This window comes from Telmatherina bonti (genome assembly GCF_933228915.1).
Source record: "Telmatherina bonti genome assembly, chromosome: 21".
Classification (NCBI taxonomy): domain Eukaryota; kingdom Metazoa; phylum Chordata; class Actinopteri; order Atheriniformes; family Telmatherinidae; genus Telmatherina; species Telmatherina bonti.
The window spans coordinates 15,897,840-15,913,398 of record NC_136630.1 but is presented as its reverse complement, the minus strand read 5'-3'; the positions used below and the strand labels follow the sequence as shown (position 1 = coordinate 15,913,398).

At 38.9% G+C, this 15,559-nt stretch overlaps 1 protein-coding gene across 1 annotated transcript; it reads right to left on the bottom strand.

Annotated features, from left to right (window-relative positions):
* Nucleotides 1-4,319: 4,319 nt before the first annotated feature.
* On the bottom strand, nt 4,320-14,322 carry pde6c (phosphodiesterase 6C, cGMP-specific, cone, alpha prime; the record flags this gene model as incomplete). Its single annotated transcript, XM_079261489.1, has 22 exons — nt 4,320-4,369; nt 4,460-4,613; nt 6,628-6,711; nt 6,854-6,928; nt 7,982-8,045; nt 8,203-8,310; nt 8,657-8,757; nt 8,875-8,962; nt 9,063-9,172; nt 9,275-9,382; nt 9,795-9,950; nt 10,063-10,128; nt 10,479-10,622; nt 10,762-10,911; nt 11,021-11,068; nt 11,191-11,257; nt 11,409-11,473; nt 11,596-11,670; nt 11,786-11,926; nt 12,098-12,187; nt 13,217-13,369; nt 13,855-14,322. 22 exons carry the CDS (start codon nt 14,320-14,322, stop codon nt 4,320-4,322), a joined length of 2,565 nt encoding a protein of 854 aa, XP_079117615.1.
* Between the last annotated feature and the right edge of the window lie 1,237 nt (nt 14,323-15,559).

The following is a 15,559-nucleotide window of genomic DNA, read 5'->3' as shown; positions in this document are numbered from 1 at the left end:
TTTGATCCGTTCGGGCTTCTAAAATCCATATCCAGTGCTGAAGTGTTTCTGTGTGACGTGTTGTGTCAGGATTTGACCTGACACAACCTGAATTTGTCATTTTATAGAAAACCATTAAAAAAAAAAAAAGAAACAAAAGCAAAGAAGCTTCTCATGTTTTAGGGCGTGTTGTCATTTTATGTCTAATGATGCAAAATCATTTTAAATGACTGTTTGAACAAGTCAGCTCTGTGGAGCTTTGAATCACCCCAAGAGATTTGACTTCTTAATTACTTTCCACCACTTGTCTTGTCCACTAATAGCTAGGACAAGCTGTAGGACAAGCAAGAGAGCTGCAGCCCTGCAATTTTTTTTAGATGTTTCCTTGGTTCAAAACATCTGGTTCAGATGAATGATGTGCTCTGGTTCCTACTAGCAAACTGAAAATTTAAAATACATTGTTATCCAAGTAGCAAAATAATAATAATAAAAAAACTATACTGAAATTTAAAGACATTTTCATCCAGTAATTCATTCAATATGTGGTTTGATTTAAAAAAAAAAAAAAAAAGACTTAAAAAGGGCATAAAAGGATCTTAGAAGGCCTATAAAAACCATCCTTTTAACATCAAAAGATGTTAGATTTGAGAGATGCTTTGTTGGTCGTCCTGCTATATAGTGGCAGTTTCATGGTCGTCATCTAAGTAAAACATTCCTGCATTCTGAGTACAGACTTCAGCATTACAAGTTGCAAATGAATATCTGAACAAACCCGATTGTCTTTGGAAAAAAAGGGGCTGTGGGCTGAAAAGAAAATGGAACTGGCCGTGAGCAAGGCTGTTTTCAGAGTATTTCATTAGAAAAAGCAGACTCTGATGCCTTTGAGGGTTTGGATCAGTTGTGCTTCATGTTTGTGTTGCAGCCGTTGTTACAGGGAATATTTTACTAGTAGACGAACAAACATAAGCTGCTTTAAAAATAATTCTTCTCAAACACTCATTTCTTTTTTTTTTTTATGCCTTTCCATTACTTGTTCATTTAAACCTCAAAATTTTAGAAATTCACTTGAGCACATACAGAATAATAAATAAATAAAACTGCACATTGGTCATTTCTCCCGCTCTTTTAACAAAGTGACTGCAGTGAATGTAAAGGATACAACGAGTTGTAGTTTTTTTCTTCTCTCTATATAGAATCCTCTTTCCTTTTGGTTACACTGAATTTTAAAGCTTCAGTAATTTTGAGCACTTTTTCTTTCAATATTCATGTTTAACAGAATTATTCCACTTGATAATTGATTGTGTTTACATTTGAATGTGACAATAATTCTGAGCAAAGCGTTTTCATCTAAAGATCTTTAAAACATAAAGGATAAAATAAAGGCAAGGATTAGGTTTGAGCTGTTTTACTGGGAAACCGAAGCAGGACTGACTTGTCAAGAAATTTCCATGAGGTTGTTTTGAGATTACAGATCTCAGCAAAGACAGTTAGTTTCCCTGTTATGTCCCTTTCTGTCTTGCTTTCACTCTGATTTGTTTTCCCAGTCTTCCACTGTATGATTCATTGCAGTGGAAACTAACAGGTGCTGAAATATAATACACTGACCAAAACCAGCATGCAGGTTGGGTTCAATCCATCTCCAGGTTAGACTTATGCACTTGCATGCCTTCACAATTGTTGGATCATGTTAACATCTGCTTTGTGTAGTATAACATTTCTTGCCAAACAAAATAAAACATTTTGGAGTTTGTTTGGTTTAACAACAACAACATACTGTCTGTACATAATGACCATACTGGGTAGCTCTGCTGCATTATTACTCAAAACACAATTTGGGTTATTTCCTTATTCTTATCCTTGTTAAAAAAAAAAAAAAAAAAAGATTGTCAAGCATGGTGCAATCTCCACTATTCTGCATGCAGAATCATTTGAATACACGAACAACAGTGAACGGCACAGCCAGGCAGCATTGAATCGTGCAGGGATGAAAATCAATCCACTGATCCTCTTTCCCCACAGGCTCATCCAGCTTTGGAGCCTTTTAAGATCCTGCACGATATATAGCTGAGAGCGCGCGCTGTCGCAGCTAAGCCCGGAGATCCTTGCGTTCGGTCCCAGCTTCTGTCCAACCTTCATATGCATGAGCAGGAGTACAAAACAAGCTGACACTTTTCTGGTTGCGAGACTTTTATAATGAGAAAAAGTGATATGATACTTTTTTTTTTTATTTACACCTCCATGACATCCTACATTTGCTTACACACATTTCATGGTTTATACATACATTTGTGGTAATTTCATACATCAAAAGACAGTTTTCTAATGTCTCAATGACAATGGTTGAGATTAGTAGAAAGCAAATAGTGCATTATATCACACAAGATCCAGAAGGTAAAGTCAGGAGCCACTTTTAACACTGGAGACAGAACTGGAGGTGTCACTATTAATATAAAATATGCAAAGCAGCAACAATGGGGTTAAATATTTGGGGAAAAAAAAAACTACTCGGAGCTGAATTGTGTGAAAGGTTTTGCACAGTTGTGGCTCCAGTGATTACAACAGCTCCTAACTTCACCTCAGGAAGCAAACATGGAGATTCCACGTTGTCCCAAAGCCATGCTGATAGGATTAAACGCCTCTGATTGATCCCTCATTGATTAGAGGAGATGACATTACGTAAGAGGAAATTAGTGGCTTGCTTTTCCCTGGTGGGACGGAAGGAGCACTGATGTTGCACTGTAGGCTCCGATACCTGACCACGTCTCTTCAGTTTAGTTTTGCAAAGAAGAGTATTGATTCACACTCAGCTGATGAATGAGAGAAGCAGGGAACTTTGCTCATGCCATCGTACAATCAATGGAACAAACAGCTGTTCTTGACAAACGAACACGTTGTCTGCACATACATATGATTAGGTTTGTGTTGCCTCATTTGCTTCCTCTGTAAGAAGGGTGCTTAAAGTCTAAAGCTGTGTGGATCTCAAACACTGGCTGCCAATCAAATCCTACCAAAGCTTCTTACAGGAGAGGTAGGTCTACTGAACTGTTTGACTCTTGCCTTCTGAGAAGAAGCAAAAGTTACCCTCATAGTAGTTTAATGCTTCAGTTTTTAATCAAGTTCACACAATTTACGCTTTACAATTTCTATTTCATCAGCTATATACATGTGGATTTATGAAAAGGAATATGGAATTGTAAATTCGATCTAAATACTGCAGTAAATGTTACACGATTCTCCAGTTTAAAACAGCTTCAAGGTGTTCATCAAAGCTGACAATATAGTTTCACAACTGAATGGGAAGCTATACAGTCACAGAGTAGTTTGCAGATTCAGAACATTCTCCGTCAACGCTCAAGCTCTCTGTTCATGAACAAAGTTCAAGTACAAAATACTCAAAGATTCAAAAAAAAAAAAAAAAAAAAATTAAATAAAAGTATATAGATAAATTGCATATTGGAATAAATAAACCTTCACACAACTCATTAGTTACTTTAGAGGCAAGACATCATCAGCCTCTATTTGTTGAGCAATATCACTTCCTTATCCTTCCCTCTTTATGTGCTGAGGGGAGTCTTTTCACATTTTAAATGCACATCCCTTTGATTGTGAGACAAAACTAACATTTTTAACGTTCCACTTTACTGTTATTCTCCCTCCTTGTCTTCGCTCAGGGCTGCTGCTGCTACAACAGCAGCAAGCCACAGCACTGCTATGTGCTAATGTACTAATAAGAATGCTGTCTGAATGAAACTTCTTTGGCATGTTTACAACCTTCACAAAGCTCACGCTACGCCTATTTTGACTTCGTAAACTAAGAAATTTATATCTTTTAGCATGACTAGCATAGACATTCCATGATGTCAAACCATGTAAGAAATATTTTAGATGTTTGAGCTGAATCTGTGTTGAGGGGGGGAGGGGGGGATTAAAATGCATATGTTACATTCTGGCTGTGCGTTGTACAAAGCAGAGTAGGGAAGCTTTTTTTTTTTTTTTTTTACATGTCACATCTTCGCAGTCAAACATCTTCTGCAGTCCTGACATTCCCTCTTGATAAAGTGTCTTCCTTCCTTCTTGAAGAAATGCTGATGAAATTCCAAACTGCATGGCAGGCCAGGCCATGACTACACATGACTAGCTGGGTACTTTAACTGGACCATACCACCCAGGGTTGAACTGGAGTACCCAGAAGTGACCAGAAAATAACCAGTGAACTACGGTGGTGGGGTGGAAACCAGACCAAGGGATAGATCCAAAAGATGACGTGTCATACCAGTAAAGACCAGTAATGATCCGTCTTAATCAGACTCCTTTAGTCCAGATCCAAGCATCAGAAGACCCTAACAGATGGTGCAGGTCTTTGACTTCCCTCCATCTCCCCCGCCGCCAGCTAACAAACACGCAAGAGAAAGATGTGTAAGATACGTGATCAGTATCTGTCCTGCTCTCAGATGATTTTGCAAAGACACATTTTTCATACCTTTCCTGGCTTCCTCCTCTTCTAGTCTCTTCTTCTCATCTTCAATTGCCTTGATCTTCGCATTGTACACCTCGGCCAGCTCATTCCAGTGTGCCCTGTTGTTGTTCAGACCATCAAACATGGGCTGGATCTCTTTGTGGAACCTGGAAAACTCCTAAACTCCCACATCCCCCCCATAAAAATAAACAGGTAAGTTCAACCAATACAAACAACCCCATTTCCACAAACAGTTGGGATGATTAAAGTTCACAGACAGAATACAGTGACTCAGTGATATCAAATATAAATTTGGATTCACTTTTGAAAATAGGAAACATCGAATGTTAAAAAAAAAAAGAGGTTATTTTCACTTTGAGAGCAGAAATGTGTGTAAAAGTGTTCTTTATGCTGTTTCGCAATCCTGTTCATAACAATCCCTAAACATTTTGGAAGTAAGAAGATCAGATGTTCATACTTTGAAAGAGAAATCCTCTCCTTGTCGGATGTAAGATTCTAGCTGACCTGGACTCATCTGCTACGAAGCCTTTGATGTTGTAGTACTTTCACTTTCTCGTTTAATATTATCGTGGTAAAAGAAAAAAAAAAAAAAAGTATGCAAGGCTTTCCCTGACAAAGATGTCCTTTCTGCAGTGAAACTACCTTTCTGGATGTGCAAGTTACCAGTCCCACAGGCAATCATGGCCGTAACATCAGATACGCCGGCTTTTGAGGTTGTGTCCATGATTTCCAAAAATAACAGCAAATTTCTATTTATCTGTATGATCTGACCCCAGAACAGTTATTTGGTTTGTTTCAGAACATTTTAAATTAAGTTTGGCTCAGAACAGACAGACGGTTGTGTCTTTTGGTTCATATTTCCACATGCTTCTTCTTGCCATGGGAGAGCTTCAACCAGCATTTGCGGATGGCATGGTGATCTGAGTTCATAAACAATCATTTCTGGAGTTACTCCAGAGCCCATACTGGGATTTATGTGGCAGAATGACTCTGCCTGTTTTCAGTGCAGTAATGCAATAGAGCCTAAAGATCACGGGAATCCAATATTGCTTTTCAACTATGTCCAGTGTGGACAGAGATGCCTCTTAAATCTCAGAAAATTTTAATGGTGTATTGTACTGATGATGAATATTCTATTAAAATCTGTGCAATTTGACTTTGAAAAAAACACTAAAATCTTTTGCAGATTGCTCAACATCTCGTAACGTTTACTTTTGAGAGACTCTTCTTCTCTGAGGTGCTCTTTTTTTTTTTTTATACCCAGTTATGTCAATGACTTGTGACAATTAACATGATTATTTACAACTTGTACTTTAGATACTTTTTTTTTTTTTTTTTTTTTGCTTTTCTAACCACTTTTTGCTGTCTTCCCAACCTTTTTATGTTGCAGCCATTGACTTTACAATAAACTTTCTTTTCTTCCAGAATTTATGTTAGTAAAATATTGGCTTCTGAGCTTTACAAATAAATCCAAACAAACAGTTTTGGAATTGGGGTTGTATATCTATTCATGCTGCAGGCTGCTTATCGTTTTAATTCCTAGCTCTGTAATAAGGTATGTCTCTCACAGGTTTCATCCACAGGAACAGCAGAAACTTACATTTATATAAATATGCCTTCTGTGTGAGTGCTGGTCCAAATACTAACTGCTGCGCTGGTGAAGCATGAGTTCTGTATGTTTACAGGGGTACAGTAACACCTCTGTCGAGCTCATAATGAGTCTGCATGAGAAATGATTTTGAAAGACTGGCAGGTTTTGTTATTTCCCTCTCAAAGTTAAATCCGAATCTCAGAAAAAATATTAATAATTGAAAATTAAATGTTCACAATGGCTTTACAAGCATTTATTGACTTGGAGGAGGGTGAGCTACAAGTAGCCAAATGCCACTTAGGCACAGGATAACAGTTTTAATTTAGTGTAGTTTATGCTTGGAATTGCTGATATTAATCGGTCAAAATGTTCTATGTTTAACTTTTCTGAAAATGCAGCGTGAAGTGTGATGGATCATACTGTGAGTCTGAATTTCAACAGACAAGCCGAGTATTGCAAAGCAGAGTCTCCATTGCAAAATCTGCTTGTTCCTTTTTTTCTTTTTCTCCCCCCCCCCTCTGAGTTATCATATCTGCCTTTCCATTTGCACCTTCTAAAAACATAAAAATATTTTTTTTACCTTGTACACAAATGAGCAGACAAAGTCGATGAAACCGCACTGCATCTTGGGCAGCTGTTCGGCACAGTTTCTGTCCATCATGGGCTGAGAGGGACAGAGGAGAGATTTTCATGTGAAAAAAAGAGGAGTAAGCAGCCCTCTGGAACCTTGAAAAAACATTGTGGAAAAAAAGGTTGGTGGGGGATGGGAGGGGGTGGGGGGTACACCAAAGGAGTGCAGCTCTTACAATTGGTTGTTGGTCCAAAACAGTTCTTTCCAAATCACCCTGTTCCCAGAATTCAGCAGCGACCATCAGAGCCACCTGGAGAGAGCAGACACACAGGGAGACAAAGGATGGGACATGGAAAATAAGAAACAGAAAAAGGGAAGGCAAGCATGTCAAATGAGTGGGAAAATATTTATATGTACTGTATACCTATGTGTATATATATATATATATATATATATATATATATATATATATATATATATATATATATATATATATATATATATATATATATATATATATATATCCTCCTGACTAGCAGGAAAAAAAAATGTGTAACTACAAATGTCCACTACGGAGGACATCGCTTAAACTTTTAAATATTGTGGTAAAACATAGTTATATTTATCTAAGAAACTATTCAAAGTGTTTATAAGATATTCAATGAAAATATAACTACAACATTTCAAGTAAAAATCAGCACAAAGAAAAGTATTTTGCACTTTTGCTCTTCCCATAAAACATGCTTGTTGCAATGGAGGCCATTTTTCTTGAAGAGAGAAAGAAAGTTCACAAATCCCCAACCCCATAAATGAGGTACCATTTAAAAGCACTAAATGTTCTCTTTAAAGACCAAAAAGTGTTAGTTCAGTAGCATTCAGGGAGATGAAAATATTTAGGTTTACAAAGGTCCTCCACAGAGGACAAACTGAACTACTGGTAGTCAGGAGGATATATAACTTAAAAATCAGTCTTTTATCAGTCCTCGAAAACTACACCGTTTACATGTCTGTGTTTATCATTTATAAATGCGAAAATTACAATCTGTCTGCTTCAGCTTGAAACTTCAAAATAACAACAGGCACAATAAAAGTAGAAGGCAATCTAAAAACAGACTGCTGCCTCCATGAACACTTCTTAACAAATCAAAGACAAGTCCTGCCAAACTGGACACATTTTAAAAGCTTGATAAGAGGATAACAGGTAGGTTTAAACAAATGACAGTCATAAAATTCCTATCTGGTTGTCTTAAAAAAAAAAAAAAAAAAAATTAGTAGCATATTTTTGTTGCAGAGCTCACTAAAGGCTCTAAAAAAAAAAAAAAAAAAAAAAGTTTTTTGCAGTGTTCATCTTAAGGCCACTCACCTTGCTCTGTACCTCCCATGGCTTGGTGATAGCTGACAAGTCACAGCCTGTCATCATCATGGCCCTGGAGGTTCGAGACAGACAGTCAGGCTAAAGAAGATGACACTTTGCTAGTTATGCTGACAGCTTTCAAGGTTCTGTTGTGTCAGAAGTCTTCTCACAGAGTCAGCTGGAAAGGCTTTTCTCTGCAGTTGGTGTTTGTACTGAAAACAGTTACTTACATGACAATTTCCTTCCTGATGGGGTTGTTGGAAACAAAAGCAGTGGCCTCCTTTTCATCTGTCATTGGCTCTGTGGCATTCACAATGTTTTGGAACATTGTTCTCTTTCTGTATAAAGACAAGCAGATGACTGATTAAATTCAAACAAATACACAGACTAATTCCATTAAAACTACAAAAAAAAAAAAAGCAGTGAAAGAAAAGATTAATTGTATTCGCCTTTCAAGTCCTTCATGTTTTTTTTTATATATATGTAGCTATTTTAAAAAATATATATAACAGAACCTTAAACAGCAGTGAACAACATGGGAAATTCTCGTTGCCAAGAAAGCAACAGAATCTGCCTTTGAGCGAGGATGCAACTTGAAGTTCATATCTTTTTTTCATTCTTATTTGGCAAAAGCCGTGTTATATATACTTTCACACACTCATTCATTCATTATTGTGAACCTACTTGAAGTAAAGGGCCAGATCTGTGGCAATGATACAGACATCAAACAAGTGCTGCACAGTCTCAAACTGACGCTTCTGGAGGTTGCAGAAAATGTTCAAGCTCTGAAAGGGATAGATGACAAAACCCAGTCAAAATAAATGATGATTTCACATCAGGCACTGTTTAAATAAGAGAATTTTTTTTTTTACATTTATATATGTGTCAATGATGAGTCATACCTCCTCTCCCATGAGTGTCTTGCTGTATTCCAAATGGTGTCTCTCCATGATGGAAGAGCCATGAAGTTTAGCCAGAGGAGATGCACTCCTACAGAGAGGAAAAAAAATGGTTTAAGTAAGTAAATTAAGTTCTTGTTTTTTTTTTTAGATGCATACAAACCATCCATATATTAAGCATTTTGACTTGCTTTGTCTGGTAAAGGTTGTTGGTCCCTCTGTGGTCAATATCATGGCAGAAAGCTGCAGCCACCATGGCAAAGGCATCTAGATCAGAATAGTACTTCCTCAGCTTTCCTGTCTATAGCAAAGCACAGAGGTAAATCATGACTTTGCAGAATGCATGCAAAATATGTGTAAACATCAACGAAAGTGTACTTTTAGTTAAAAAAAAAACCGTTACCTGCAGCAGGCAGAACATTGTGTGGCCTACATTGAAACCATGCCTCCAGTTGTGATAGGTGATGGCACGGTAACCCTTCCTTACAGTGTACATCCACCTGGTCAGCGTCTGAAAGGGACATGGTGGATTATTCAGAGAAAAACATCAAAAGACAGCATGTCAAGGATGGAAACTGCTTCATCATTTGCTTCAACAGCCACTCTACGGAGCACTGAGCACAACTTCCTTCAGCGATCACAGCCAAAACTGTCTGCCTGCTGTACTGAAGCTTCAATTTACTTAAAATGCAAGCATAAAAACACACACACACACACACACACACACACACACACACACACACACACACACACACACACACACACACACACACACACAAAAGTACTTTTTTTCTACAAAAAAACAAACAAAAAACAAGCAAACTGATAAAATTTTAGATGTAAGTGGCAGAGAATACCACCAAAAACCCCTTAAACACCTTGTGAGAGGCAATTCATTGAAAGTGACACCTTAGGCCGCTCACCTCTGCAGGAACTTTAAACTTTTCAACAACACCGAGCTCAAAGAACATGCGGATGCCAGCTTTGATGAGACCGTGCTCAGAAACAGGGAAGTCACTGAAGCCGAAATTGTACAGATTCTCTCCATCGACATTGTCTGCTGGGGGGCAGTTTGCTCTCTGAACAAAAACACACAACCCAGATCAGATGGAGGGCATCCTGGAATCATGCTTTAATTAAAAAAAAAAAAAGAAAAAAGACATCACTTATGTTTTGTTTCCGGCATCGTACCAATAGTTTGTACATCTCTTTCTGGTCACAGTCCTCTGGGTCTGCGTCAAACTTCTCCTTGGTGTTCTGGGTATAAAAGAGAGAGCAGTCATTTAAAATGACATTTACATTGCATCCATCATGCTGTAGTTATATAGAGCAGTTTATAGCACAGATATCCCGCCATGTGTTCCGAGACTGCAAAGAAGTCCTCCTACGGTAACCTTGTAAACTTCTATGTCATTTTTTTAAAATGTTAGTTGCCACGTAAACATATCAGACTTTCCATTAAAGCTGCTAATGGATAACGGCTTTTTTTTGAAAAGCTATTCAGTGTGTTACCTGAAATTGCTTTCACTGCCTCTTGAGCAATTGTGAAGAGATCAAAGGTGTGCTCTAGGAGGGAAAACGTGGAAAAAAGTTCTGTTGGTACTGACCAGAATGGACTGCAGCTCATCTGTGGTACATTTGGTTTGGTACATGAGCATCTCCTGGGCGATGTCTTTCCTCCACTCCATACGGTTCAGCTTGTCATAGGTGTCACAGTTCAGCACTGACCACCCCAGAAACTGTGTCAGGGCCTGGTGCAAGCAGAATGAATGTGAGGAACACAAAAAGAGAGATGCAACTCAAACAAGAAAGAATTAGGAAACTCTACTGGGGGCAAAAAAATATGGAAACATGCAACATGCCACATGCTGTATGAGTCAGAAGACTAACCTCAGTGATCTGTTCGTCGTATTCGTCGAACGGTTTGCCATCTTTCCGGTTGAAAAAAGTTGCAATTCCCACGATTTCTTCCTTCTTGTTGACAATCGGCAGCGACAAGACGTTTTTGATAACAAAGCCTGTGTCATCCACGGCTTCTTTCTGTAAAAGTGGAGAGGACCGTGTCAAACTGATGCCGTGGTTTTTTTTTTATGTGATCCTCAAGAAAGACCAAAAAACACTGATGTGCACTTCATGTGGCCAAGCTCACCTGGAAAGTGAAGTACTCATCTGCAGCCACGTTCATCATGTTGCAGATCTGCAGTGAGAACATAGAAAAAATTTTTTTCTCGGTTTCATTTGTTTGCCAGAAGTGTAGATTGGTATGTTCTTTTACCTGTTGTGTACATCTATTATGTGTTACACAAATAAGCAACTTACAAAACCATTCTCCGCGACGTAGGTTGGTAGCCCGCTAACCAGAGCCCAGTGATCTGCAGGTGGACCACTGGAAAAAAGTGTAAAAGATATGGAGGAAAGTGAGGTGGGATGCTAAGAACGCTAAACTCTGCTGACCTGCCTGTTTCATATTTGACTGCAACTGGAAAAAAAAAGCATTTTGAAAAGTACTGGCTTGTGTTTGCAGCAGTGTTGCTCACGGTATGACTTTGATTTCTTCTTTGCCCTCCAGGAGGTAGTCAATGATCTTGTAGAAGATGATTTCCTGTGTAAATAGCAGGAGCCTTGTATAAATCGTTGATCCATTGCAAGATGATCCACTAAATGGTCAAAGAAAATCATACTGGAAGTGTCACAAATAATGGAATAAAGAAAACAATCACTCACTCTGCCGTCAGGTGTTTTTGGTCCTTTATAGGGTTCCACATCTCCAAGTTTCACAGGCCACTCATCATAAAATTCCTGAGGGTTAAAACAACAACAAAAAAAGTATACACACATAAAAAGTTTGTTTTGTAGCCATCAATGAAAAAAAAAAAAAAAAATCCAAAACTGAATCAATTCTCCCAGAGCCAACCTTCTCTTTGGTCATGTCCAACAGGCCCACTGAGTAACGGTCGCATAGTAGATAGGTCCTTACGGTGTAGAGCGCTTTGTGGAACTGTCTCTCAATGTCTGTCAACTCCTCAAACACTTTGCTGGCGGACCAGAGGAGCACCTAGAGCCGGGAAAACCATTGTGAAAGTGGGAACAAGCCCATTTTTAATGTCGGCAATTAGCAGCAGAGTGCCTTCTGATGAGAGGGACTGTGTTGTATTTCCACTCTCCTGTCCAACTCTGCCATTTCCTTACTTCACTTTACGATATAAATAGTACCAGTCGAGTTTACCTGACTCCTCCTAGACTCCACATTGTACATGTAGGCTGTGTGATGCTGCAGGGTGATGACTTGAGCAAAGGTCATGTATTTGTGGAAGAGCTACAGACCAAAACAGATTAGAGTTTATTTAAACACAGCAGTGGATTAAAGAAGCATTAGGGCCATTTCTGAGCACAATAGCATTTAGATACATTTCCTCAGGCAAAGACATTGGTTCGGGAGCAGCAGAGGAATAATAGAGAGTGTGCTCTATGTACCCAACCTCTGGCTACACATATATACATTGACATTAAAAAGATTCAAACACTGGCTTTAAACAAATTGCTCCCTATGAATCAAGTATTCAAACAATCTTTTTACACAATGTTCACATGATATACATAGATGTGCATCTTATTATAGGTTTCTCTGTGATAGATTTCCACAACGGCTGATATTATTATTCCCTTTGATGCTTGATTAAGGTGAGCAATTATGTCTCCTCCTAAATACTGAAACTGAAATATGCAACATTGTAAATAACTCTATAGAGACATATGCAGATATTTTATAGCAACTAAGCAGCTAAAGGCACTACTGGCCCCTCTCCTTGAATCTATGAACTGACAGTCAACTTCCATCAGACTCATTTTTATTCTTAAGGGGACTGTGCCTCAGTTTGTGTTGACAACTTCAGAAGCTGCAGGGAATATGCTCTGATACACGCTGCAGAAATAACATATTCCTTGTTGAAGTATTTAGCTTCTTTTCAGGTCGAACACTCAAAGCCAGGCAGATGGGATTGGCTCCTTCTGACGTAATGCAAGTGTTTTATGCCTTACTGATAGACGTAATCACAGTGATGATCTCTATTCAGCTGAACATTTCAAAAGGCTGAGTGCAAGCTTTTAAAATTAAGAGCCATGCAAGAAATGATGGAAATCATGTGGCAAGTAGAATTTCTGCAAAATGCAGTGTGTGTGTTTGACTTTGAGGAGAGCGAGAGGGTTTGTTAAGGCAGTTAGCGCTCCTGCATCTCTGATTGTCAGACAAACTGCTTAATACCAGCAGCGTGTACAAAACACACCAAGGTTGTGCTCCAACGGATAAACATGAATGTTCTGTGTGTGTTTAGGTGTCTATTCTTACCTTCTCATCCTCTGCAGAGAAGGAATCAGCTCCTATTTTGTTAAGTGCCATGACAACACCAATACACTCCTTATCAGCCACCAGAGGGTATGTGAGCATGCACTTGGTCTTGTATCCAGTCTGTTTGTCCACAAAGTCACTGAACTTTGAATTCTGGATTAAAAGAAAATGAATAGAATGTGTACCGATTCCAAAACTTTCACTGGTCATTTCCTTTTCATGAGCGCAATTTTCTTTTTTTTTTTTTTTTTTAGGTAAATGAATTCCATTCTGTATTTCAAATCAGCTTTATTATTGCACTTCCCAGCTAACTTTGAATGAAATACAGTCTGTGTAAGGGATAGCAATTTAAAAAAATTAAATAAAATATACATGCATGCCAAATTCTGTAAAAACCACTGAACTGAATTACAAAGAAAAATACGGAAATAACTTTTGACTACTAGCTTATGTGTAGCAGTTACACCTTCCAATAACGTGTTTCTCAGGTGCAGACAAACATTTGTTTTGCACATTTTGCACCTTATGAAAGCTAATCCTTGTATGGGTCTAGTCTGAACCCATTAAACAACATGCTGCATTCATTTTTCCTGCTTTCCTTTAAGTCAAGTTCAAAAAAAGAGCGGGAACTTTCTTACCTTTGTGACGTCCGGAACATTTTGCGCCTTTTTGGTACTCGCTGTGTGACCCACAACGCCCATTTCAATTGGGTAGACAATTTCCCCCTGTGGGTTGATCAGGTTTGTCTCGTATTTGGATGTTGGAGTAACGTCAAAGAGGGAAGTGGCCAGCTCGGGTGTTCCATTTCTTGAGCGGCACATATAGAAGCTAACCCGATCTGCCTGAAGGATCAGAGCGATTCTCTGCAACACTTTGTGGAGACTCTTCTCCATTTCTCCTGGTTTCTGCAACTCCTGGACCATTTCAAAGATGATGGTGGCCTCTTGCATAGAGTTAACATCTTTGAAGGAAGCGGTGTCTTTAATGTCAAGGGTGGCAGAGAAAGCGGCGGTCAGAGCCTCCGCGCGCACCTTCTTGTCGAAGTATTCTTTGGCGAACTGCGGATTGTTCTCCAGGTATTTCTCCACGCTATCCTTATCTGCCATTTTCAACTCAAAATGTGTCCTCCCTGTATGGATTTTCTTACCAAAGCATCACCTGCAGGGAAATGTTAAAATGGAGATGTGAGCTGTGCTCTGGTCCTCAGGGTTGGTTGGATCAGCAGCGTCCCTTTGATCGGATGTGCATCCTCCTCTAGAGACACATCCCGTGTCCACCAGCAGAAAGAACAGGGCAGAGTGCGGCTTAGAGGCTGAAAGGATCAAAGTGGCTGCTAATTAATGTGACGTCATGACATTAAAACCCCTTCTTTAAGCATCCTTAACCCGCAAATCCCAACGCTGAACATTGTGCATGAGGCAGTCCAACCCAACTCAAGGAAAGTTACTTGTTGACAGATCAGATGTATGGTGGCACATCTGGGCTACGTACTGGTATAGAATGTCATCGGCACAGTAATGATATGATGGAGGGGGGTTAAGACAGCAACATGGTGGAGGACAACAAAACTTAAACATACTTCAGTTTACATGGCTGTAATTCAGAGAAGTCTGACCACATAGGACCTGTGGAGGCTTAAGTGTCTTGTTACAGCATGGGCGGATTATAGTCAAACAGGCCCCAAGACACACACACACACACACACTTGTAAAGGCCTACACATCCTCCTATATACTGTTGTAGCAGGTCACCTATACTGGAAGACAGATAAAGCAACACCAAATGGCAAGGATGGGCATGCTTCTCCAAGTCCCTCAGAGGTGTTTGCATGTCCCGGCAGTGATTTCAGGATTGTTTTGCAGTAGATCTCTCAGTTGAATTTGATTCATTTAGGTTTTTTTGGTGCCCATTTATGTTATGGTTATGATCATTTCACGACTAATTGCATAACAGCTTCATTTTTGGTGTACTGTTGTCTTCATTTTGAGCTAGTTTGACCTTCTTTGAAGTGTTTTTTATTCGCATTCAGCTTTAATCTCTCTCTTATCTGTTGTATTTGGCATTGCTATAGAGTGGCAGCCTGTCCAGTGAGTATCCTATCTCTCCCCTGGTAGCTGCTGGGACAGGCTCCTGCCCTCGGGAAACTTGCAATAAAATAAACTGGTATAGAAAATGAAATGATTGAATAGCTATTTTATATCTATTTATAAAAGTTTTGAAGTTTCTAGTTCCTCGACATTTTTGCATAATTTCAAATCTTCTTTTAACTGCTTTGTGCATTTTTGTACAATTCTATAAATTTTAAACCCAAAAAGGCTCGTCCAGACTCCCAGATCCCACCAA